This window comes from Cetorhinus maximus, chromosome 15, assembly GCF_964194155.1.
Source record: "Cetorhinus maximus chromosome 15, sCetMax3.hap1.1, whole genome shotgun sequence".
Lineage (NCBI taxonomy): Eukaryota > Metazoa > Chordata > Chondrichthyes > Lamniformes > Cetorhinidae > Cetorhinus > Cetorhinus maximus.
In genome coordinates this window covers 86,788,737-86,816,379 of record NC_135893.1, presented here as the reverse complement: position 1 = coordinate 86,816,379, position 27,643 = coordinate 86,788,737, and the positions used below count along the sequence as shown (strand labels likewise).

At 42.5% G+C, this 27,643-nt stretch overlaps 1 protein-coding gene across 4 annotated transcripts in view; it reads right to left on the bottom strand.

Annotated features, from left to right (window-relative positions):
- Positions 1-27,643, bottom strand: part of trrap (transformation/transcription domain-associated protein) — a 212,335-nt gene that overhangs the window by 11,040 nt on the left and 173,652 nt on the right. For all 4 annotated transcript variants that reach the window (XM_078558868.1, XM_078558870.1, XM_078558869.1 and 1 more), the window contains 4 exons: positions 26,929-27,190; positions 11,707-11,932; positions 2,991-3,208; positions 1,662-1,846 (listed from right to left, as the gene is read on the bottom strand). In XM_078558868.1, the coding sequence (XP_078414994.1) occupies positions 1,662-1,846; positions 2,991-3,208; positions 11,707-11,932; positions 26,929-27,190 (891 nt within the window). The remainder of the gene's footprint in view (positions 1-1,661; positions 1,847-2,990; positions 3,209-11,706; positions 11,933-26,928; positions 27,191-27,643) is intronic.

The following is a 27,643-nucleotide window of genomic DNA, read 5'->3' as shown; positions in this document are numbered from 1 at the left end:
GCTGAGGGGCCCAGGAAGACTGAAGCCACATGTAACAATGAAATGATAATCACTGGCATCTCAAACCGAGAGGTGAATGACGATGATAAGGATAGAGAAGTGCAGGTACATGGAGAGAGTGGAGCAGGGAGTGATGAGTGATAATGAACATCACCAGTGGAAAGCTCACGAATGAGGGAAAAGCTGTAAAATATCTTCTGGCAATTGCTGAATCAGGGCCAGTGACTTTGAAATTGGGACCATTTTGAATCCAGTAATTTATTACATAATGCCAAGAATCATTTATGTACTGTAGGCACAAGGAGTAAAATGTAATACTTAAATCAATATTATTTTATCACACTTTTGCCAAACACACACACTCCACTCAAGGTCAGTGATCAGGGCACTTCACACACTCCAGTCTCTAAACAAGTGGATCATACCTGGTACCTGTAACTTTTCCAGATTTTTAACAATCCCCAATAATTTTTGTCTGAGATAATGTAGCTAAAACATGTCAATTTTCTCATTATAATCAGCCTCGTCACTGCTCTCTGCTCCTGTGCTACTTCAAGGTCCCTCTCATTAATCATTCTCCTTGAACCATTAATTTTCAACATGCTTCTGTAGCAAGGTAACTCAAAGCTCTCCATTATTCTTTTTCCAATGTTCAAGGCCCATTCTCACATTCATTCCATGTTGTTTAGCACATAACACTTAGGCATACCATTTGGTAGCTTGATTTTATAACTGCACAATAACACAGTCATTTCAAATGCCTCTTTTGCAATTCTTGCAGACATTTAACTTCATTGTTTCATCATCTTATGTTGACTATCCAGTGGACAACTTGATCCACTTACTCTATTTTCATATTATTCACTCTAGTTTACACAATGATAGAGGCTTAATGGGTTAAATTATGAGGATATGTTGCATAAGCATGCCTTGCTTTTGCTTGAGCATTGGAGACTGTGGATTGAGATGTTTAAAATGATTGAAGGTTTTGATAGGGTAGCTAAAGAAAAGCTATTTACTCTTGTTGGTAAAATCAAGAATGAGAGAATGGAATCTTAAAATTAGAGCTGGGCCATTAGGAGGGCAATTTGGAAGCACTTTTCCCAAACCAAGGGTAGTAGAAATCTATATTCTCTATTCAACTGGAGAGGGTCAATCAAACATGTCAAAACTGAGATTCATAGATTTCTGTTAGGCAAACACTTCTGGCCTCTTGTGCATCCATGATTTAAATCACTCCACCAGCAGTGGCTGTGACTTCAGCTGTTGAGGCCCTAAGCTTCGGAATTCCCTCCCTAAACCTCTCTGTCTCTGTACTTCTCTCTCCTCGATTTGTTCTTTAAAACCTATCACTTTGACCAAGCTTTTAGTCACCTTTCCTAAAACCACCTAATGTGGCTTGGCAAATTTTGTTTGATAATCGCACCGGGGAAATGCCTAGGGACATTTTACTACATTAAAGGTGCTACATAAATGCTAATAGTGTTGCTGTAAATGTGTCGAAGAACATGGAAATGATGTAGGTAAATGGAGTTGAGGTGCAGATCAATCATGATTTAAGTGAATGGTGGAACAGGCTTGAGGGGCTGAATGGCCTCCCTCCTGTTCCTATAAAATCACCTCACTTATGCAGCAAACAGTCCCTTTTGTATATTTTGTACCTGATGGCTTGCTTGGGTTCCTCTGGCCTGTACAGTAGCCAATCTGTCGTAGTAGCGGGATATAGGATTGTCATGTTCAATGCCCTTTTTGGCACAGCGCTGCTTGTAAATTTCCACAAGAGAAAGAGATGAAGGATTGTCTTCGACCAGCCTCATTTGAGGCGAAACTGCGACAACTCGTGGTACTGTAAAACAAATGGGGAAAATCACAAGTTGGACACCACTCATTGCAATTTCAGCTGGCATTATTCATGCAAATCGCCCTCAAACATGGAGTCTTAGTTAATAATAAAAAGGAGTGTCAGTGAACAGCTAGTAACAACCAACATCACTAAAGCAATTATCTGGGCAATAACTGCGTTTTTGGGACTTGTGTGCAAATTGGCTGCCGTATTTCCTACATTACAACAGTGGCTATACTATTAAAGCACTTCATTGGCTGTAAAGTGCTTTGCAGCGTCCTGATACCCTGAAAGGCACTAGGTAAATACAAGCCCTTTTTCCCCCATAGGTCTTTCCTTTAAATATTTTATCCACTCAAGGAATTAGATGGAAGAACGTCAACTTTAACTATTTACTTTTATGTTGTTTACTTTTACTTATATGGCTGTTTATCTTTTATCAAAATAAATTTGTATGAAATGCTAAAACTTAAAGCAAGGTCTAAATGTGATGCACCCCCACTTTTAAGGACCGCAATAGGGCTTTATGGAGGCACAGGGCATGTTCAATAGCTAAAAGAAGCTGCCAGGCAAGGTTTGATGTTTGTTTCTTGGCCCGTTACCAAACATTTTCCTGGTTCTCAAGGCAAGGGCACTCAAAGGTAATGGAACTCTGAGTGTGATCAAAGATACAGAAGTCAAAAAAATTCTGGTAAGGGGGACAGCAAAGATCCAGGAGCATAAAAATGTTGACAGGTGGTGGGGTCTGGTTTGCCAACAGAGAATAATTTCTAATTGAACACAGGAAATGCACACACACAATTAGCTTCCAACTAACTTCAGGAGTGTCTACGCAGCAATTAGATCTTGTAGTCTAAGAAGAACACAATAATTACATTCAACCTAACAACAGAATAACATTGTGCTTTAAATGGTATAATCTTGCAGTCAGTATAATAGTCAGTGCATTCTCTAATCTAGGCTGAGTAACATTAAGGCTCGACTGAGACTCAAAGAACTGACTGAATCCTCAGTCTATATGGGCATGCATGGCTACAAAGTATGAAAACATATACAGGCTCTGTTATGCGCGTTTGCTTTTGTCGACACTGCATCTATTTCTGTAGGAGGACAGTAACTCAAACAGACACATTCCAGAACACAATACCTGTGAAGAATAGGTGCCTCTTTGTAGTCTCCTTTCTTTTCTCCAGACAGGGGTTCAAGAGCCTCAGCAATTGTAAAACGCGCTCTTCCCGTCGAGACTCTGTCAGACAGGCATCATTCATCACCAGGTATGGATATATCTTGCCGTTGTGGCCCCGGATGTAAAGTCTACGAGCTGCTGTGTTGTGCTTCTGTACAATCTCTACTCTGGGCATGAACCTGATACACAAATGACAATATTCAGACCAAAAAACGAGTTCCTAAAAATTTTATAGCGATGGATTAGATGAAAGAATGATACAGCTTAGAAGGTTGCCATTTGGCCCATTGTGCTGTCATCTCTTTGAAAGAGCTATCCAATTTGTCCCACTTACCTTGTTCTTTTCCCATAGCCCTGAGATTTTTCTTTTTGAAGTATTTATCCAATACCAATTTTAAAGTTGTTGAATCTGCCTCCACCTTTTCAGACAGCAAATTTCCAATTATATCAACTCGCTGCATTAAAAAAAATCTCATTCCCCCGCCTCTGCTTCTTTTCTCATTTATCTTAAATCTATGTCCTCTGTTTGCCAGCCCTCCTGCCACTGGAAACAGTTTCTCCTTATTCGCTCTGTCAAAACCCATGATTTGTGCCCCTCATGATTTTGAACATCATTATTAAATCTCTCCTTATATTTTGACTTGCTGACATGATGGGGAATGAACTTCAAAAAGAATACACGGTCACAACCATAAACGAGCACAACCCAATGTTAGGAATCCCAACTTGCCTTATTATAGAGCAGGGGCCAGGAACTACTGGTTCCAGCATGCCCTGGGAGTTGCCACGCATGCGCAGATCGGGAGCAGTGTTTGGAGGACTTCGGGCCAAAGACAAGTGCCTGTGTGAATTAAAAAAGGCACAAAAACCCCTATCACCAGAGAAGAGTCCCAGACAGGGGACAGGGAGAAGTCCCAGAGCAAGAGAGAGAATGAGCAAAGGAGCCAACGAGGAGAGACCACCATCGGTAGGGGCCATCAGGAAGATGAGCAAAGAACAAGGCTCCAAACAGTAAGAGTGCTGCAGTTGGCAGGCTTTAGCGACGAGGGCTCAGGAGAAACCCTGGAGATTCGGGGGAGGTAATGACATAGTGGTATTGTCACTGGACTAGTAATCCAGAGACTCAAGGTAATACTCTGGGGACCCGGGTTCGAATCCCGCCATGGCAGATGTGGAATTTGAGCTTTATGTTTCAGCATTTCATACAATGCCCAGTTTGGGTTCTGCCAGGGTCACTCAGCTCCTGACCTCATTATAGCCTGAGTTCAAACATGGACAAAAGAGCTGAACTCCTGAGGTGAGGTGAGAGTGACTGCCCTTGACACCATTTGAAAGTGTGCGGCATCAAGGAGCAAAACTGGAGTCAATGGGAATCAGGGGGAAAACTCTCTGCTGGTTGGAGTGATACCTAGCACAAAGAAAGATTGTTGTGGTTGTTAGAGGTTAGTCACCTCAGCTTCAGGACTTCATTGCAGGAGTTCCTCAGGATAGTGTCCTAGGCCCAACCATCTTCAGCTGCTTCATCAATGACCTTCCGTCCACGGGTAGGTAATAAATGCTGGCCCAGCCAGTGAAGCCCACATCCCGTGAGTGAATAAAAAAAAACAGATCCAAGAATGCAGCAGAAGGTTGGGGATGTTCGCTGATAATTGCACAATGTTCAGCACCATTCGCGATGACTCAGATTCTGAAGTAATTCATGTCCAAATGCAGCAAGACCTGGACAATATCCAGGCTTGGGCTGATAAGTGGCAAGTAACATTTGCACCACACAAGTGTCAGGCAATGACAAGAGAGAATCCAACCATTGCCCCTTGATGTTCAATGTCAGTACCATCACTGAATTCCCCCACTACCAACATCCTGGGGATTACCATTGACCAGAATGGACTGGACTAGCCATGTAAATACTGTGGCTACAAGAGTAGGTCAGAGGCTAGGAATCCTGCGATGAGTAACTCAACTTCTGACTGCCCCCCAAAGTCTGTCCACCATCTACAAGGCACAAGTCAGGAGTGTGTGATGGAATACTCCCCACTTGCCTGGATGAGTGCAGCTCCCACAACACTCAAGAAGCTTCACACCGTCCAGGGCAAAGCAGCCCCGCTTGATTGGCACCACATCCACAGGGCATTCATTCCCTCCACCACCAACAGTAGCAGCAGTGTGTACCATCTACAAGATATGTATGAACTGTATAAAACGCTGGTAAGGCCACAGCTGGAGTATTGCGTGCAGTTCTGAAATCCGCATTATAGGAAGGATGTAGTTGCACTAGAGAGAGTGCAGAGGAGATTTATCAGGATGTTGCCTGGGCTGGAGAGTTTTAGTTATGAGGAGAGATTGGATAGACTGGGGTTATTTTCCCTGGAGCACAGGAGATTGAGGGGGGACATGATTGAGGTGTATAAAATTATGAGGGGCATAGATAGGGTAGACAGGAAGGAACTTTTCCCTTGGTGGAGGGATCAATAACCAGGGGCATAGATTTAAGGCAAGGTGCAGGAGGTTTAGAGGGGATGTGAGGAAGAATTTTTTCACCCAGAGGGTGGTGGGAATCCAAAACTCACTGCCTGAAAGGATGGTAAAGGCAGAAACCCTCATAACATTTAAGGAATATTTGGATGTGCACTTGCCACGTCATGGCATACAAGGGTATGGGCCTAGTGCTGGAAAATGGGATTAGAATAGTTAGATACTTGTTTGACTGGCGCAGACTCAATGGGCTGAAGAGCCTTTTCCTGTGCTGTAGACCTCTATGACTCTAAGATGCACAGCAGGAATTCACCAAGGCTCCTTCGACAGCACCTTCCAAACCCATGACCGCTACCATCCAGAAAGACGAGGGCAGCAGGTAGATGGGAACACCACCACCTGGAAGTTGCCCTCCAAGTCACTCACCATCCTGACTTGGAAATATATCGCCATTCCTTCACTGTCACTGGGTCAAAGTCCTGGAACTCCCTTCTTAACAGCACTGTGTGTGTTCCTACACCACATGGACTGTAGTGGTTCAAGAAGGCAGCTCACCACCACCTGTTCAAGGGCAACCATGGGTGGGTAATAAATGCTGGCCCAGCCAGCGAAGCCCACATCCTGTGAGTGAATAAAAAAAAACAGATCCAAGAATGCAGCAGAAGGTTGGTGATTCAGTGTTGCGGGCCACTGGGGAAAATGTAATCCTTCGGAGCAGTGGTGCTCTGCTCAGCATGGTTGAAGAACTGAAGTTGTGCTGCGATTTGGTGCTGAAGTGCAGACTTGGGAACCCAGGGGAACAGAATCTCGGGAGACAAGATTGAAACCCTGTGAGGTCAGCAGTCGTCGAAGCAGCCAGAGCTGGAGCAACTCTTGGAGAGAATTACAAGGCTAGGTTTTCGAAAGGCATGGGTGGAGACTTAAAACTGTTTCCTTTATAAGGAATTGTAACAAGATTGCATAACTCAGTAAACAATGACTACTGAGTGGATTGCTGATAAATCCACGGGATCTGTCTAGGTCGCACCTGCCATTTATTGCACAGCGTCATGTGTTCGATCACAGTTTGTCTGTTAATTCACAAGTAATAATAACCCTGAATGTTAGAGTATAAGATAGATATGGTAAATTGTTTTATCTCTCTGACTTTCTAGATTCAAGTTTATTTTGTTTGTTTAAAACTATGGAATCTTGTGGCTTTAGTCTCTTAGCAAGTGTCTTGGATCTCAAACATTATCTACTTGAAACAAAAAGTTACTGGTCCCCAATCTGTTCATACCAAAAACTTGGGAGGCTGGTCCAGGATCATAACAATAAAACATACAGTACAGAAACAGGCTATTCACAGGATCATAGATTGATTACAGCATAGGAGGCCATATTGCCTGTGCTGGCCCTTTGAATTCACCTATTGCCACTCCCCTACCTATTTCCCATAGCTCAGCAATTTTTCCTTTTCGGATAATGATCCAATTCCCCTTCGAAAGCTTTAACTGACCCTGCCTCCACTACAGTCTCAGGCAGTACATTCCAGAGCCTAACCACTCGCTGCATTAAAAGTTTTTCATGTTGCCATTGTTTCTTTTGCCAATTACCTTAAATTTGCACCCTCTGGTTCTCAATCCTTCCACCAATGGGAACAGTTTCTCCCCATCTACACTGCCCAGACCACTCATGATTTTGGAATACCTCAATCAAATCTCTTCTCATCCTTCTCTTCTCCAATCTTTCTACCTAACTAGAGTTCCCCAACCCTAAAACCATTCTTGTGAATCCTTTCTGCACCCTCTCTAATGCTATCACATCCTTCATATAGTGTGGTGCCCAGAACTGGGCACAATACTCCAGCTGGGGTTGAACCTGTGTTTTATACATTTGCCTACCAATTCCACTAATCTATGTACTTTTGAAGTTCTACACCATCCTCCTCATGGTTTACAATGCTTTCAAGTTGTGTATCATCTGTAAATTATGAAACTGTGCCCTGTTAACCAAGGTCTAGTTCATCAATATATATCAGCAAGAGCAGGGGTTTTGCAGAGGTCCACTATGAACCTTCCTCCAGCCCAAAAAACACTCAGCCAATTTTACATCCATGTTGCTACTATCTTTTTTATTCCATGAGCTCCAACTTTGCTCTGAAGTCTGTTGTGTTGCACTTTATCAAATGCCTTTTGGAAGTCCATGTACACCAATTCAACAGTATTACCCTCATCAACCCTCTCTGCTACCTCATCAAAAAACTCAAGCAAGTCAGTTGAACACTATTTTCCCTTAACAAATCCATGCTGGCTTTTCTTAGTTAACCCGCATTTGCCCAAGTGACTATTAATTTTGCCCCAAATTATAATCTCTAAAAGCTTCCCCACCACTGAGAATCTGGCTCTGTTGTTACCTCCTCTTTCACCATGATCTGAGCAGTAGCATTTTCTTTGGTAAAGACAGATGCAAAGTATACATTTAATACATCAGCTGTGTCCCCTGCCTCCATGTATAAATCCCCTTTTTGGTCCCTAATCGGCCCCACTCATTCTCTCACCACCCTTTTACAATTAAATGCCTATAGAAGACTTTTGGATTATCTTTTATGCGAGCTGCCAGTCTCTTCTCATACTCTCTATCTGCTTCTTCAATTCCCCTCTGAACCTTCTATATTTGGCCTGGTTCTTAACTGTATTATCCACCTGACATCTTTCATAGGCACACTTTTTCTGCTTCATCTTAATTTCTGTCTCTGGGTTTGTTTGTGTTACCTTTTCCCTTTATGGTAATATACTTTGTGCACAAATTAGTTCTTCTTTGAAGGCAGCCCATTGTTCCATTATAAATTTTCTTGCTAATCTTTGATTCCAACTTATCTGGGCTAGAATTCTTATCCCATTGGAGTTGGCTTTCCCCCAGTTAATTATTCTTCCTCAAGATTGCTCCTTGTCGTTTTCTGTAGCCAACCTAAACCTTATGATACAATGATCAGTGTCCCTCTAAATGTTCCCCCACAGACACTTGATCCATTTGGCCCACCTCATTTCCCAAGAACCAGGTCCAGCAATGCCTTCTTTCTCATCGGGCTGGAAACATACTGCTGTAGATCATTCGCCTGAGCACATGCTGGAAACTCCTGCTCCTCTCTGCCCTTTACACTACTGCTATCCCAGCCTATAATTGGATACTTAAAGCCTGACATTATAACCACTCTATAATTCTTGCACTTCTCTGTAACATCCTTGAAATTTGTTCCCCTACATCCTTCCCTACTAGTTGGTGGCCTACAGACTGCACTGAGCAATGTAATTGCACCTTTTTTGTTCTTTTGCTCTAGCCAAATAGATTCTGGAATTTGGGGCATCCTCTCTTTCCAGCACTGCAATGGTCTCCTTAGTCAATACTGCCACCCCACCTCATTTCCTTTCTTTCCTATCTATCCCGGACACCTTGTATCAAAGAATATTTAATATCCAGTCCTGTGCTTCTTTCAGCCAGGTCTTTGTCATTGCCATAACATCATATTTGTGCACCTTCTGCGCCTGCAACTCACCAATCTTATTTACCAACCCGCACATTATTACTTTCCCTCTCATGCTGAACCCACCCAATACTTTACTATTTCCTACTCTAGTACTACCTGTCTCTTTCAATATTCTTTGCACCTTGGTATTGCTCTTTAGTAATACATGCTGTTCCCACACCCCTGCCAAATTAGTTTAAACCCTTCTCAACAGCACTAGCAAATTGCCCCGCCAAGGAAACTGGCCCCAGCTCTGAGTGCAACCCATCTGGCCTGTACAGGTCCTATTTCCCTCAGAAGTGAACATAATGTCCCAAGAATCTAAAGCCCTCCCTCTCCTGCATCATCTCTCCAGCCACACATTCATCTGTTTAATCCTCATATTTCTATACACACTTGCATGTGGTGCCGGGAGCAATCGGGAGGTTACTATTTTTGAGGTCCTGCTTGCTAATTTTCTATCTAGCTCTCAATTCTGACTGCAGGACCATGTACCTCTTTCTGCCAATGTTGTTGGTACGGATGTGGACCATGACCGCTGGTTGTGCACTCACGATAAGCCGCTGCAGTTCAGTGGTATCTTTGACCCTGGCACCAGGGAGACAACATACCATCCTGGATTCATGTCTTTGGCTACAGAAGCATCTGTCTGTTTCCCTAACTATTGAAGCTCCTATCACTATTGCTCTTCTGGTCTTCTTCATGCACCCCTATGCAGCTGTGAAGCCGTGCTGAGACACTTCCTACACATATGGTTATCCAGGGCACAGGAAATGTCTTTGAATTCCCACATGGAACAGGATATGCGCTCCAGGGGTCAGGGCTGTCCTGCCACTCCTTTATCTATTAGATAATAAAATTTACTGCTTAAAAAAATAAAGACTCACAAGCTACTCATTTCTCCTCTTCTGTTGTAACCCTTAAATATAAGGAAGATCCTTGAAATGCTTTATTTAACCCTTATAGCCCCAAAAAATTGAAACTTTTAATTCTGCAACTCCTCAGACTAATTTCCTAACTTTGGAGAAAGGGAAACAAAGCTACAATAATCACCAGTAAATCAACTCATAGTCTTCCTGTGATGTCACAGTTTATTTTTTCTCTCCCTCTCTCTCAATTCAATGATCCTCCTCCCAGTCTGCTTCATAGTGAAAACAAAAACAGAATTACCCGGAAAAACTCAGCAGGTCTGGCAGCATCGGTGGAGAAGAAATCAGTTAACGTTTCGAGCCTTCATGGCCCTTCGGCAGAACTGAAGCATAGTTAGGAGAAAGGAGAAATATAAGCTGGTTTAAGGTGGAGGGGGCGGGGGGGGGGGGAGAGAGAGAGAAGTTGAGGGTGTGGTGATTGTGGAGATAAGCAAGCCGTGATAGGAGCAGATAATCAAAAGATGTCACAGACAAAAGGATCAAAGAGGTGTTGAAGGTGGTGATATTTGTCTAAGAAAAGTGCTAATTAAGAATGGAAGACAGGACACTCAAAGTACAGCTCTAGTGGGGGTGGGGTGGAAAAGACTAACAAGGTTTTAGTTTTAAATTTAAAAATAATGGAAATAGGTGGGGAAAGAAGAATCTATATAAATTACTGAAAAAAAAAAAGGGGGGGGGGGGAGAGGAGAAACGGGGTGGGGATGGGGGGAGGGGGAGTTTAAGATCTAAAGTTGTTGAATTCAATATTCAGCCCGGAAGGCTGTAAAGTGCCTAGTCGGAAGATGAGGTGCTGTTCCTCCAGTTTGCGTTGGGCTTCACTGGAACAATGCAGCAAGCCAAGGACAGACATGTGGGCAAGAGAACAGGGTGGAATGTTAAAATGGCAAGCGACAGGGAGGTTTGGGTCTTTCTTGCGGACAGACCGCAGGTGTTCCGCAAAACGGTCGCCCAGTTTGCGTTTGGTCTCTCCAATGTAGAGGAGACCGCATTGGGAGCAACGAATGCAGTAGACTAAGTTAGGGGAAATGCAAATGAAATGCTGCTTCACTTGAAAGGAGTGTTTGGGCCCTTGCACGGTGAGGAGAGAGGAAGTGAAGGGGCAGGTGTTGCCAGACCTGCTGAGTTTTTCCAGGTAATTCTGTTTTTGTTTTGGATTTCCAGCATCCGCAGTAGCTTTTAGCTTTTTGCTTCATAGTGATCCTGACTTGCTGCACACTCCGCTTCACAGCAATCCTGACCTGCTTCACAGTATTTGGCGTAGTCTGTGCTGGTGTTTATGTTCCACAAGAGCCCCCACCCATTCCATTTACAGCATCTCAGCCTTCAGTGTACCTCTTTATCCTTTTTTGCTTTCATGTACTCATCTAGTTTCCATTTGAAAGAATCTAAGATATTTGCTTCATGCATAACATGTGGTAGAATGTTCAACATTTTACCTGCAGAGAAAATAAATTTCTCCTTATTTACCTACTGGGTTTATTTGAAGCTATCTTGCATTTATGGCCCCTAGTCTTGGATTCTCCCACAAGTGGAAAACATTCTCTGGACATCGTCCCTATCCAATGCATTCATAATTTTGAAGACTTCTATTAGGTCATCTCTAAGTCTTCTCTCTTGGTTGTGTGGTCTACTGCTGCTCCTATTTCTTATGTTCTTCAAGGGTTACCAGAAAATTTAAAAAAAAATCTAAATACCAATGAGAAGCGGGACTTCATGAACTTAATGGCATTATAACCAAACATTGTAGACATATCAAAGATCCACTAACCGTGCAATTTTGATGTAATAATGTGTTGGCTTAGGCATAAGGAACTCTCCTGGGATCTCCACGTCTGCTGTCTGTGCAGAAAAGTTACTAAGAAACCGGCACTTCTCCTCAATCAGAAAGAATTTAGGCAGCTGCTTGGTTTTTGCCTCCAGAATCTTTATCCATTTCTTAAGCTTGGAGATGAGATTATGAAGCTTCATTGAGCCTGGCACACTAAAGTCAAAATCTGCAACAAAAATGGGGCACATCAGCTGGATGTAAAAATACATATAGATATATACTTCCATTTTCACAGCAAAGTCAAATAACTTTATAGCAACCCATGTATTCAACTTACAAGTTCTTGTAAATGTTCAGAAACCTATTTTCTTTACTTTAGGTCTACATCTTCTATTGCAATTTTTGATTAGACAAGAGCAATCTCAGCGACATTGCCTTTTGGTAATAGTCACTTTCAAACACTTGGGCGGGTTATTGTCAGTGGCTCAGCAACACACACTGCTCTCTTCCTATCGGTCATTGCAGTAAAAGAACAGCTAGATAAACCTCCGTTTTATGTTCTTCAAAGAGCGCTTAATGCAGCTGGTCACCGCTGGGTTTTATTCTGAAAGAGTTTGTAATTAACCTTCTAATGCCTCAAATCCTCAAAACGAACGCAGCTCATTCTAGAAATCTGTTTTGCCTGCTGCAGTGAACAATCTTGTGCCTTTGAATCATAGAGCTTACTCTACGTAATTAACTTGAAGGAGGGCACTTAGTGCCTTAATCTTAAGATTAGGAAACAAATGAAAAGGAAATGCCAGGCCTCTCATATTTATCACTTTAAGTTAATAATCGCATTTGTTAATATGTAAATTTGTTAATAGCTATAGGGATTCACCACAAAAATAACCCAATGACATTATACTTGAAGAATGAATCAGTTAAGGCTAACAATTTGTGGTTTTCATGGAAATTACTTAAATTGTATTTAATAAAATTAGAATTTGACATATCCAGGCACCATAAACTGCAGCCCTGATCATGGGCTTATTGAAAAATTGGGAGCTGGCTGCATCTATATTTGATAGAATTATACTTTCCCACTGGTGGGTTGCTAATTTTGCTAGACTTGCTTTCGGGGCTTCCAAAAACCCACCAGCCATTACACAACCAATAGGAGAAGCTGGACAAAGATCCTCAGCCGCACATCAACAGCAACTTACATTTATATAGTGCCTTTAGAGTTATAAAATATCCTACGGCACATTACAAGAATGTTATCTGACAAAATTTAATGCCAAGTCACATTAGAAGATATTAGTGACCAAAAACCGGGTCGAAGAGATAGATTTTAAAGCAGGAGAGAGGATTGAAGAGACGGAGAGGCTTAGGGAACTCCAGAGCTCAGGGTTCAGACAGCTAAAGGTACAGCCACCATTGCTGCAGCGATTAAAATTGGGGGTTGCACAAGAGGCCAGAATTGGAGGAGCACCGAGGTCTTGACGGGTTCTGGGGTCAGAGGGGGTTACAGAGACAGGGAGGGGATAGACCCTCCTAGTGTAGAGATGCAAGTTGCTGCTGTTTTTGTATTAAAAACAGAAAATTCTGGAAATACTCAGCAGATCTGGCAGCATCTATGAAGAGAGAAACAGAATTAACGTTTCAGGTCTGTGACCTTTCATCAGAACTGGGAAAAGTTAGAAATGAAATAGGTTTTCAGTAAATAAAAGAATCATATTATCTAAATGGTGAGAGATTGCAGAGTTCTGAGATGCAGAGGGATCTGGGTGTCTTTGTGCTTGATTCGTAAAAGGCTAGTATGCAGGTACAGCAAGCAATTAGGAAAGCTAATATAATGTTATCATTTATTCTGAGGGGTATTGAATACAAAAGTAGGGGGGTGGGTTATGCTTCAGTTATACAGAGCATTAGTGAGACCACATCTGGAGTACTGTGTACAATATTGGTCACCTTATTTAAGGAAGGGTGTGAATGCGTTGGAAGCAGTTCAGAGGAGGTTTAACAGACTAATACCCGGAATGGGCAGGTTGTCTTATGAGAAAAGGTTAGACAGGCTAGGCTTGTATCTGCTGGAGTTTAGAAGAGTAAGAGACAACTTGATTGAAACACAGAAGATCCTGAGGGGTCTTGACAGGGCGGATGTGGAGGGATGGTTCCTCGTGTGGGAGAATCTAGAACTAGGCGGTCGCTATTTTAAAATAAGGGGTTGCCCATTAAAAAGGCAGATGAGGGGAAATATTTTCTCTCAAAGGGTCACGAGTCTTTGGACTCTTCCTGAAAAGGTGGTGGAAGCAGTCTGAACATTTTTAAGGCAGAGGTGGATAGGTTCTTGGTAAGCAATGGGGTAATAGTTTATTTCGGTGCGGGGGGGGTGGGGGAGGTAGGTGGGATGCAGATTTGAGGTTACAATCAGATCAGCCATGATCTTATTGAATGGCGGAACAGGCTCAAGGGGCTGAATGGCCTACTCCTGCTCCTTGTTACAAGGGGAGAGTTGGTAGTAGGCAAAAGAAAAAGAGAAGGCCTGTGAAAGGGTAGAGGACAGGAGAGATTAAATGGCTAAAAGATTCACTGTGCAAAGCCAAAGGGAGTGGCAATGGGACATGTAAAGAAACAAAAGATGCGTTTACAGGAGATACACATGGCAGGATCCTCATTATTCACTGTCTGAGAGCAAAATAAAAGAAATCAGGAAAATGCGAAGAAAAAACATACCAGCAAACAGAAGCAAAACAAAATGGGGCAGAGGTTACGATCTGAAATTGTTGAACTCAGTACTAAGTCCAGAAGGCTGTAAAGTGACCAGTCGAAAGATGCTACTCGAGCTTGCATTGAGCGTCATCAGAACACTGCAGGAGGCCAAGGACAGAGAGGTCAGAGTGGGAGCAAGATGGAGAATTAAAAACAACAGGCAACTGGGAGTTCGGGGTCACGCTAGCGGAGGTGCTCCACAAAGCAGTCACCCAGTCTACTTTGGTACCCCCCAATGTAGAGACCACATTGTGAGCAGCGAATAGTGTAAACTAAATTGAAAGAAGCACAAGTAAATCGTTATTTCACCTGGAAGGAGTGTTTGAGACCTTGGACAGTGACAAGGGGGCGGGGGGTTGGGGGGGGGGGGGGGGGAGAAAGTAAAAGGGCAGGTGTAGCATCTCCTGTGCTTGCATGGAAAGGTGCTGTAGGAAAGGGATGGGGCTGTTTCAGGTGACTGAGGAGTAGACCAGGGTGCCATGGAGGGAACAGTACCGTTGGAATGCTGAAAGGGGAGGGGAGGGGTGATGTGTTTGGAGGTGATAGAAATGAAGGAGAATGATCTGTTGAATGTGGAGGTTATTGGAGTGAAAAAGTGAGGACAAAGGGAGCCCTATTGTAGTACAGGAAGGGAGGGAAAGGTGTGACAGCAGACATGTGTGAAATAGAACAGACATGGTCAGGTGCCTCAAAAACAAAACCCCTGGTCATTTAATCTCTCCTGCCCTCCACCCTATCACAGGCTTTCACTTTTGTTCTTCTCCCCACCCTCCGCCTTTCACTTAACCAAAGCCTATTGGAATTTGAAATTCTCCCAGTTCTGATGGGTCACAGACCTGAAACATCAACTGTTTCTCTCTCTACAGATGCTGCCTGTCCTGAGTATCTCCAGCATTTTCTGATTTTATTTTAGATTTCCAGCATCTGCAGAATTTTGCTTTTGTTATTTTTTGCATTGCTTTTCCTTCTTACATTTCACTGCAAAATTAGGCAAAATAATTAAACCAGGGAACTGTTGAAGTTTGAAGACGCACATCCGATACCCAATAAACCTAATAAAGATGGAACACTCCAACCAATCTGCATATCTTTTCTTAGATTAGTAGTATTGTATTTATCGGTAACCCCAAATTTCAGCCACGTCAAATTGATGATAACTCACAACTGGGTCACACCCCCAAGTTAAAACAATTCTATTTGTGCTGAACCTATTCAAATAAATACAATATTTCAAAGAGAAACCTCCAGCTCTGAATGGCTTTTGGATGCAGAACATACATTCCTTTGGGTCCTGGACCACAAACCACATCAATGCACGTTTGTTACAACTGGCACAGAGCCCTAATTACTGTTCCCATGCTCACAACAATGTTTCTTGATAACCGGGTTCTGCGCAAGGCATGACTCAAAGTGGAGCTCACATAACTGCAAAAATAGAAAACCATCAAGAGATGGAGTGGAATGATTTTGTCCCTGCCAAGGCATGTCAGTCATGGCATAGATTATTACCCAAGTAATTAACATTATCTACATGCAAGGTAAGCCTTTTTCTATCTCTCAAATTGTATCATAAGCCTTTAGTTCCTTTGCTCAATTTATATTTCTTGGAGTATTGGACTGGAAGTTGAAAAGCCATTAACGCTGCTGCTTTCAGTCAAAGTGAAAGGCTCGGAGCAAAAGGTTTTTTAACCTGCAAATGAGATTCTCTGTTCTGACAGGGAGGAATGAGGAAAGATCCTTATGCCTGACTGCCTAAAGGTCACATTGTGCGTTTGCACACCCATCAACATCCAGAAACGGTAACTGAGGCACTGAAGAGAAGGCAGATTCACACTGGGTTATAACAAAATTACTCGGTAGAAGGCTGTTCTGCTGATGCCCTGGTTTAAGGGAGAGTGTGTAGGGCATTACACATTATCCCATGCCAATGAAAACCTGTGGAGAGTATTCCAGAAAATGCTGTAAATATAGCAGTGGAGAGAGAAACAGTTAATGTTTCAGTTTTGGGGTCTGAAGAAAGGTCAACATTAACTGTTTCTCCTTCTCTGCAGATGATGTCCAAGTTGCTGAATATTTCCAGCATTTTCCGTTTTTATTTCAGATCTCCAGCATCCACAGTATTTTGCATTGGTGCGAGGTCTCATGGTATATCCTGAGACGAAGGAGGTGGGAGGTGAAAATCAACTTAAAATTGAAAGGTTACACTGCACCATCGATCAGGGAATAGTAGCATAGTGGTTATATTACTGGATTATTAATCCAGAGGCCTGAACTAATGATCAGGAGATGGGTTCAAATCCCACTATGGCAGCTGGGGAATTTAAATTTATCAGAATGGTGTCTATGTATCAGTAATGGCGATCATGTAACTACTGAATTGTTGTAAAAACCCATCTGGTTCACTAACAATGTTTAGGAAAGGAAAGCTGTCAGCCTTACCAGGCCTGGCCTACTTGAAACTCTAGACCCAGAGCAATGTGGTTGACTCTTAAACCACTCAGTTAAGGGTAATTAGGGATGGGCAATAAATGCTGGTCTTGACAGCGATGCTCACATCCTGTGAATGAATAAAAGAAAGCCAATGCATTTTTTTCTCTCAGAGCTTGTGGAATTCTCTTCCCCAGAAAGCAGTGGAGGCTGAGTCATTGAATTTATTCAAGGCTGAGTTAAATACATCTTTGATAGACAAGAAAGTCAAGGGTTATGTGGGGGGCAGACGGAAAGGTGGAGTGGAGGCCACAACCAGATCAACCATGAACTTATCGAATGGCGGAGCAAGCTTGCAGGTCTGGAAGGCGTACTAAGTCCTATGAGTTTGAACCGGGTTCACAGAATCGTTACAGTACAGGAGGCTATTCGGCCCATCATGTCTGCATTGGTTATCCAAATGAGCATTTCACGCAATGCATTCTCCTGCCTTCTCCATGTAACCCTGCACATTATTTGAAAAGAAACAGTCATCTAATTCCCTTGAATGCCTAGATTAAACCTGCCTCCACCACATTCTCAGACAGTGCATTCCAGACCCTGATCACTCGCTGTGTGAAAAGGTTTTTTCTCACATTGCTTTTGCTTCTTTTACCAATTACCATAAATCTGTCTCCTCCGATTCTCAATCCTTCCGCCAATGGGAACAGTTTCTCCCTATCTACTCTGTCTAGGCCCTTCGTGACTTTGAATGTCAAATCTCCTCTCAGTCTTCTTTTCTCCAAGGAAGAGTCACAGCTTCTCCAATCTGTCTTCATAACTCAAGTTCCTCATCCCTGGAACCATGCTTGTAAACCTCTTCTGCATTCTCTCCAATGACTTCACATCCTTCCTGAAATGCTGCACCCAGAAGCGTACACAGTACTCCAGCTGAGGTCTAACTAGTATCTTATAAAAGCTCAACATAACTTCCTTGCTCTTGTAATCTATGCCTCTATTAATAAAGCCCAAGATACTATATGCCTTATTAACTGCTCTCTCAACCCGTCCTGCCACTTTTAATGACTTATGCACATAAACACCCAGGTCCCTCTGTTCCTGCACCTCCTTTAGAGTAGTACCCTTCATTTTGTACTGTCTCTCCATGTTCTTCCTACCAAAACATATCATACCACATTTCTTCACACTGAACTTCATCTGCCGCCCATTCCACCACTTGTCCATGTCCTTTTGAACTTCTACATCGTACTCCTCACATTTCACAATGTTTCCCCTTTTTTTTTTAAAACATCGGCAAATTTTGAAATTGCTCCCTGTACACCAAGGTTTGACCCATGAATATATATCAGGAAAAGCAAGGGTCCCAATACCATCTCTGGGGAACTCCACTACAAACCTTCCTCCAGCCCGAAAAATATCCATTAACCATTGCTCTCCGTTTCTTGTCACTCAGCTAATTCTGCGTCCATGTTGCTACAGTCCCTTTTATTCCATGAGCTATAAATAACTTCTCACAAGTCTGTTGTGCAGCACTGTGTCAAGTACTTTTTGAAAGCCCATGCACACCAGATCGGCAGCATTGCCCTCATAGCCCTTTCTGTTACCTCTTCAAAAAATTCCAGCAAGTTAGTTAAACATGATTTTCTCTTAAGAAATCCTTGCTGGCTCTCCTTAATTAACCAAAGTTTGTCTATATGACTATTAATTTTGTCCCGAATTATAGTTTCTAGAGGTTTCGCCACCACCGAAGTTAAACTGACTGGTCTGCAATTGCTGGGCTTATTCTTATCCCCTTTTTTGAACAGCGGCATAATGTTTGTAATTTTCCAGGCGTCTGGCACCACCCTTGAGTCTAAGGAAGACTGGAAAATTATGGCCAGTGCCTCTGCAATTTCCACTCTCACTTCCCTCAGTATCCTTGGATGAATGTCATCTGGTCCCTTGTCAGTTTTAAGTACAGACAGCCTATCCAATACCACCTCCTTATCAATTTGAAACCCTTCTAGTGACTGAATTTCCTCCTCTTTCATCATGGCCTGGGTAGCATCTTCTTTCTTAGTAAACACAGATACAAAGTATTAATTTAATACCTCAGCCACACCCCCTGCCTCCACATGTAAATCCCCTTTTTGGTCCCCAATTGACCCTATTCCTCCTTTTACCACCTTTTTACTATTTATACGCCGATAGAAGACTTTGGCACTCCCCTTTATGTTAGCTGCCAGTCTCTTTTCATATTCCCTCTTTGTTTTTTCACCTCCCCTCTGAGCCTTCTGTATTCAGCCTGGTTCTCAATTGTATTTTCTACCTGAAACTTTTCCTTCTTTCCCTTAATTTCTACCTGCTTTATCATCCAGGGAGTTCTGGATTTGTTTGCCTTACCTTTCCCTTTTGAGGGAATGTACCTTGGCTGTGCTGAATCATCTCTTATTTGAAGGCAGCCCATTGTTCAGCTACCGTTTTTCCTACCAATCCTTTGGCTCCAATTTATTCGGCCCAGAACCATTCTTAACCCATTGAAATTGGCTTTCCCCTACTTAATTATTAGTACTCTGGATTGTTCTTTGTCTTTTTCCATAGTTAGCCTAAACCACATAATACAATGATCATTGTCCCCTAAATATTCTCCCACTGACACTTGATCTACCCGGCCCACCTCATTCCCAAGAACCAAGTCTAGCAGTGCCTCCTTTCTCATTGGATTGGATATACACTGCTGTAGAAAATTCTCTTGAACACACACTAGGAACTCTTGCCCCTCTCTGCCCTTTACACTACCTCTATCCCGATCTATATTCGGATAATTAATGTCTCCCATTATAACTACTCTCTAATTTTTGCGCCTTTCTGTAATTTCCTTGCAGATTTGTTCTATCTACAGCTTCCCACTAGTTGGTGGCCAATAGGCTTCACCAAGCAATTTAATGGCACCCTTTGTGTTCCTTAGTTCTAGCCAAATAAATTCTGCCCTTGACCCCTCTGGGACATTCTCTTTTTCCAGCACTGCAATACTCTTCTTAATAATTACTGCACCCTCCCTCTTTTGTTCCTTTCCTTATCTTCCCTGAACACCTTGTATCCAGGAATATTTAACACTAAGTCCTGCCCTTCCTTGAGCTAGGTCTCTGTTATAGCATCATAATTGCACATGGTAATGTGTGCCTGTAACTCAACAATCTTATTTATCACATTCCTTGCATTCACATACATGCACTGTAACCCTGATTTAGACTCTCTTACTTTCTCCCTTACTCTGGTCCCACCTAATAACATGCTATTCCCTACTCTAATGCTTTCTTTCTCTCCCAGTAGCTTGTGCACTTTGGTATTCCTCTTTTGATATTTTCTCCTGGTTCCCACACCCCTGCCGAGTTAGTTTAAATCCTCCCCAACAGCACTAGCAAAACGTTCCACAAGGAACTCAGACCTGGTTCTGATCAGGTGCAACCCATCCGGTTTATATACCTTGCTAATACTAATAAATCCTACTAATACTTAACACTTATTACAACCAGTAACAACCCTTACTTAAAAATAAAAGATAATATTCACCAGCTACACACTTGTTCCTTATTATAACTTAATATTTTTTCATTTTTAATCTTCCAGTTATTGGGAATCTGTCCCTGAGCAGTAATCCTCACCAATCAACTCATGAGTTTCCTGTGATGTCACACCCTGATTTCCGAATCCACAGACTGGGGAAGCTGGAGAGGCTGGTTCCCTCTTCCCCTGAAGTCTCGCTACTTTCTCTGGTTCCCTCTCCCCCCGAAGTCTCGCCACTTTCTCTGGCTCCCTCTCCCCCTGAAGTCTCGCCACTTTCTTTGGCTCCCTCTCCCACCGAAGTCTCGCCACTTTCTCTGGTTCCCTCTCTCCCCAAAGTCTCGCCACATTTTATGGCTCCTCTAACCAAATTAGAAGTCCTGATAAGGTGTGCAGATCATGTGGGTCACACTCCTGCCTCAGTCAGAAGATCACCGGTTCAATCCCACTCTAAAGTCTTGAGCATTAAATCTGGCTGATGTTCCTTTAGTATTGGCACTGTTAGAGGTGCTATTTTCAGAATAAGACATTAAACTGAGGCCCCAACTTCCCCCTCAGGTGGTTGTAAAGGTCTTATGGCACTATTTCAAAGAAGAGTGGTGGGGGGTGGGGTGGTGTGCGTTCTCTTAAGTATCCAGCTGACATCGCTAAAAAAATTACCTGGTCATCATCATTTATGGGAGCTTGCTTTCCTTTTTTTTAAAAAAAAACTCATTTACGGTATGTGGGCATTGCTAGCTAGGCTAGCATTTATTGCACATCCCTAATTGCCCTTGACAAGGTGATGGTGAGCTGCCTTCTTGAACTGCTGCAGTCCCTATGGCGTCAGTACACCCACAGTGCTGTTAGGGAGTTCCAGTATTTTGACCCATCGATAGTGAAGGAACAGCGATATATTTCTAAGTCAGGATGGTATGTGATTTGGAGGGAAACTTCCAGGTGGTTGTGTTCCCACATATCTACTGCCCTTGCTCTTCTAGATGGTAGCAGTCGTGGATTTGGAAGGTGCTTTCTAAGGAACCTTGGTGAATTCCTGCAGTGCATCTTGTAGATGGTACACACTGCTGCCACTGTTCATTGGTGTTGGAGGAAGTAAACGTTTGTAGATGGGGTGCCAATCAAGCAGGTTGCTTTGTCCTGGATGGTGTCAAGCTTCTTGAGTGTTGATGGAGCTGCACTCATCCAGGCAAGTGGAGAGCATTCCACCACACTCCTGACTTGTGCCTTGGAGATGGTGGACAGGCTTTGGGGAGTCAGGAGGTGAGTTACTCACCGCAGGATTCCTAGCCTCTGACCTGCTCTTGTAGCCACAGTATTTGTATGGCTAGTCCAGTTCAGTTTCTGGTCAATGGTAACCCCCAGGATGTTGAGACATTATCTGTAAGATATGATTCCTCGAGTATGACTATGTCAGGCTGTTGCTTGACTAGTCTGTGAGACAGCTCTCCCAATTCTGGCACAAGCCCCCAGATGTTAATCAGAAGGACTTTGCGGGGTCGACAGGGCTCGGTTTGCCATTGTCGTTTTTGGTGCCTAGGTCGATGCCAGGTGATCTGTCCGATTTCATTCCTTTTAATTGACTTTTTAGTGATTTAATACAACTGAGTCAGCCACGGTACTGCGGATCTGGAATCACATGTAGGCCAGACCAGGTAAGGATGGCTGATTTCCTTGCCTAAAGGGCATTAGTGAACCTGATGTGCTTTTACAAATATCAACAATAATTTCATGGTCATCATTAGACTTTTAATTCCAGATTTTTATTGAATTCAAATTCAACCGGGGTGGGATTCAAACCCAGGTCCTAGAGCATTACTCTGGGTCTTTGGATTACCAGTCTAATTGACTGGTATATTTCCTCCATTACAACAGTGGCTAGACTTCCATTGACTGTAAAGTGCTTTGGGGTGTCTTGAGGTTTATGAAAGGCACTACAGAAATGCAAGTTATTGCCTTTCCTGATGACAGTAATCCATTAAAAGCAACTGCCCTTGCCTCATGCATTAATCGGTACTCTATCCAATTCCATCATAAACCTTATGCAGTTTTAGTGAAGGATAAAATAACAGCACTGAAGTATCCAGCGTGTGATAACACTCAGCCTTGAAGCGTGTTCTTCTCTTTAATAGCTTGTGACACTTTTTACAGCTCAAACAGCTCTGCAGTAGCCAATTGAGAAGCTGTTATAATTTATCTATCTTACAGGGACACTTCTATCAGCCCAGTCTATCCAACACAAAAGACTCTGTTCCATAGCAAAAGATAATGGTCTCAACTTAAAACATTTCCATAGTTAGATGAAGACATACAAACCTCAGCTTACATACATGACACCTTTGCAGTATTAAGGTTTTACATTTCGCAGTGATTCTGAATGATCTTCTCATTTCATATTAAAGGTTGTCGGTTTACTTATTTCATAATGAATCTTTAAGCAGAGGGCCAAACGTGTACCAAGTAGTCTATAAGATTAAATGGCGACTGCTGTCTTTGGCTCTGAAGCTTTGCACTTACAGCAGTCTATGGCAACTAAGCCCGCATCAGACTTTGCATTGGAATACTAAAACGTCACGGGTTTCCCTGACCGTTGGCAGGGGCTGGAGACCCTGGCCACTTGTAAATCTTAGATACCTGCAGGTTCATGCGGCTGTTCTGCTGGAGCCGCAGCAGTTTAGACATCCGAAGCCTAAATCAAGAACAGCAGAGGTTGGCACTGGCTGGAGAAACAGAGGCCCCTGTTTATAGTATTCCAGTTCAAAGTCTGATGTGGGCTCAGTTGTCACAGACTGCACTAAGTGCAAAGGGTTCGGAGTCAAAGACAGCAGTCATCCTGGTTTAAAGTTTCATTATCAAAGAAGTGATTTGGAGCTCTCCAAGCACTGCTCATTCACCTCGGGAAAAAACAGATAATGGCCACTTGGCCAACAACCCCTCTCTTTTGTCAAGCTCTTCAGTTTAGCCTTTTTGTAAAAAAACACCAAAACGATGCGTTTCTAATGGCATTCCCCAGAATCTGGAGGTATTGACTCCTGCAGCGAATCTGTTAACATTATCAAAGTACCTAAATGGTTTACTTAGGAAACTGGAAAAAGCAATAGTCAGACAAACATCAGAGAATGTGCACTTTGCTAATGAGGGCCAAATTCAAGAAATCAGAATGCCAGTGGAAAAACGTTCCACTTTGATGAGAAAGAAAAATCCACAAATGCTTTAAAACTCATCAAATCTTCCTTTAGATCCTTCCATTTCCCGGTTTAGCAGTTTTTAAACCACCTTTCATGTTCAGTCCTAGTTAGCATACACTTTGATTTTTAATCGGTTTGATTCAAAGCACGAGCAAACACAAGGACAAGCGATAAAACCCATCGCTAAGCACAGTACTGAAATGATGCAAAATAAAACCGAACAGAAATTCCCCTCAGGGTTACAGTACAATGTAAACAAATTTTAAAAATTATTAAATATTATCTATATTTGGATCGCCCTGCAATTTTTCAACAATCACCAACACACAAACTGTTTCACCATTATTTCTTTGCTGGGTGACCATTATCCATTAAATTCAATCATGTGGTTCAGAACTCCCATTATTTACTGTCATGCAACTGTTGTGCCCCAGAGAGTACATCATGGCAAATGGATGTGCACAAGCTATGTAGGTCACATTCATGACTCCAAGCTACTTTCAGGAGTACAATCAGCTCATCTCCATTTACACAGAACCTTGACTGGAAAAAAAAAGCACCCATATTCATCAATTATTACACAGAAGACGACAAATCACCCAGATTTAGCCTGCGTGCACGCAAACTGATGGCATAATCAGACTTCAAGCAGCACCCAGAGCTACATTCTTATTTTAATTATCTTTCCTTTCCCTCGTTTTATAGCTGTTTATTACTGCGCTAGGTCCAGCCACTTAGGTGAAACAGCACCTTTCTTGATTCATTAACTAGGTTACATTCAAAATATTCATTCGCTATGGTGGAATGCTCCACCTAGTGGCTCATTTGGAAGCACAGGGACAGCTCAAAGAAAAATAAAACTTGCATTTATATAGCACCTTTCACTGCATTCCAAAGCACTTCATAGCCAATGATATAATTTTGTAATAGTGACTAGTGTATTGTTGAAAATGTGGCAGCCAAGATGGACACAGCAAGCTGCCTCAAACAGAAACGAGATAATGACCAGATCGGCAGTTTTAATGATGTTGGTTGAGGGATCAAAACTGGTCAGATCACTGGAGAGAAAGCTTCACTAACCTGGACTGGCAACTGATCTCAAGAGCACCTGAAGAGGAGCAGCAAGTTCTCCCCATGCCATGCCAATATTCCTCCCTGAGCCAATGCAAAACAAACTGAAGAGTCAATCATTTTGTTGCTATTTGAGAGACACAGGTGGCATATAATGGCTGCCACATTTGCTTTATGTGATGTTTCCGATAACGAGTAACTCACCAGTGTGAAGTGCTTAGAAACATTTCAAAGACATAAAAAGGGTCTATGCAAATGCTTTCTATGCTGTCATTCAGGAGGTCATAATTTATAACACACACAACCCTACAGAGAGATAATGCAGTGGAGAACATGAATAAAACAGATCACACAAGTGTTATTTTTTTGTTGCAGTACAAGGCTTATTTGACCAGCGCTGACTTCCTTCTCCAACTCAGGCAGTCCCCAGAGCAGAGAGACCGGCATCAATTACTGGCGACCATGTCAATCAAAGCAACTGCTGTAGAACATGCCACATTTAGATAAGTGGATTAACAGTTAACATCCACCTGGCCAACATGATCTCTTTAACTGGCTTTGATCACTTCAGCAGATCAGAGAAGAATTTCACAGATTTCTTTCTCACCTTATTGGCCCCGAGTTTCTTTCTGTTGCCACTTTCAGGAAATGAGTTAGTCAGAGCCGCCACGATATATGTAACTTAGTGGAAACAGATTTAAAAGGGTATATGGTGGCCCCCATAAGGCCCATAGACCCTTGGAAACCAATGTCTTACAGCTTAAAGAGTTGACAGCCTACCCTAAAATAAGGTGAAATCTCTCATTTATCAATGATGGAGTGATGGTTACAAAGCAGACTGATAGTTCATGTGATCTCCTTGATCGCCTTGGAGGTGGGGGGTGGGGCAGCCGGGGAGGGCGGGGGGGGTGAGTCAAAGAAGAATTTCCCAGAGTATTTTTCCGTGATTAACCCTCTGTCTTTTCTGCTTTTTGCCACTGCCGAGAGATCACAAGGCTATGGGGGAGCGTGGTGGGATATGAAGTGTTTGGTCACAATAACCTAACCATCATGGTGTACCATCAGTTTCACATGCTCATACACCCATAAGCTGCATCATCGAAGAGGCTAACCCAGTGTGAGTGAAGCCCGAAAGTAGCAAGCATTCCAATGAGGCAAACATAAATGTAAAATGGCCAACTTCGGTAAGGCTTTGTTTTATGGAATTATACATAGACAGTGAATTATTTACACTAATTGTATGCCCCATTTTTTATTTCTTTATCTTTTATTGCTGATCTGGGGAGTAAAATAACTTATGAATTTGACAGCTCCCACTTCATATATTTTATTCATGGGGTAGAAATTCAGACACAAGCTAATTTTATATTTGTTTAATTACATTGAAAACTTAAGGAAAATAATCTGCTCTCTAATGACAAGAAGGAGCTCGCTTGTCACATTTTGAAGAACATGAACAGTTTTTTAAAAATATATTATAAAAGAATTAACTTCTGATACAAAGCTTAATTTACCAGTTTAAAAAAAAATACTAAATCTGCTTTGGTTATACAACACACAAACTCTCATCATGATGCTTTTAATTAAACACTCACCAAGCTCCTCACTATAAGGAATTGGTGATGCTTTTGCATGTTCCCTTTGTTTCAAGTTTTTCCTCCATTTTAGTGTTTTTTGTCTACCAAACCTTTTTTGTCCGCATGGTACAGTCAAAGCGGTGGGAGCATTTCATTTTTTTTAAAATTATAGGTTAGAAATTATATTTGGTGCTGAGATTTAAAGCTATATTAAAGTAGCATGCTACACCATGTTACATGAGGGAGAAGGAAATAGGATAAGCTGATGAGGTTTGAAGAAGTGGCGTAAGGAGGCAGTTTTTGTGGAACATAAAGCGCTGGCATAGATCAGTCTTCAGATATCTGAAGGCATGGGTGCCAATTGTGGGGCTAAGGAAACTGGGAGTGATCAAAAGACCAGAATTGGAGGAACGCAGAGATTTCAGCAGATTGAAAGAAGTTACAGAGATAGGGATGGGAGGATGACAAGGCCTCGACATTACTGAACGATTGGGGGAAATCCTTAAATAAAGTTCAATGATTTGAAGCCATCACACTCGCCAGGTCTGGAAACAGTATCATATGTTATTTTCCAGAAACTGTCTGTTCTCCAGCTAGGCAATCTCACTGCCAAACCCAACATCCAAATTGCCTGATATTGTTGCAAATGGACATGCGTTACTCACCTGTTGTGAACTGCCCCTTGAGCTTCTGGAAGACCGGGTCTTGTGCTGTGGCCTGAGCCCTCCTCGCCAGAGACTCGGAGGCTGCGCTGGAGAACATGGTGGACACATTGGATACATTTTCTAGGCCAACTCCAAAAGTGCTTACGAGCTTCTTGACAAAGTTTAAGGTGTGGGGTGTGATTTTGGCATCAGACACAGCTCCACTCTTCTCAAAAGCCACAGAGTAGCACTTTGCCAGTCCTTGTTGCAGTTGTCTCAGCACCTAGGTACCAAAAAAAACTTAGCTGTTACAGCATAATGCACAGCTTCCCTCAATACTCTCGCCTCTGCACAGAGGATTGTGGGTTCAAGTCCCACTTCTGAGACTTGAGCACATAGCCTATGCTGACACACACAGAGCAGTACTGCAGGAGTGCCGCACTGTTAGAGGTAGCGTCTTTCAAATGAGACTTTAAAGTGGGACCCAGTCTACCCCTCAGGGTGCATGTAAAAGATCCCATAGGCACCATTTCGAAGTGAAGCAGGATAGATCTCCCCACTGCCCTAGTCCATATTTATCCCTCAACCAACATCACTAAAATAAATTATCTGGTCATTATCTCACTGCAGTTTGTTAGAACTTGATATTGGCAAACTGGTGACCATGTTCTCTTGATTACAACAGTAACAATACTTGAAACTATTTCATTGCGTGAAGCACTTTGGAACATCTGAA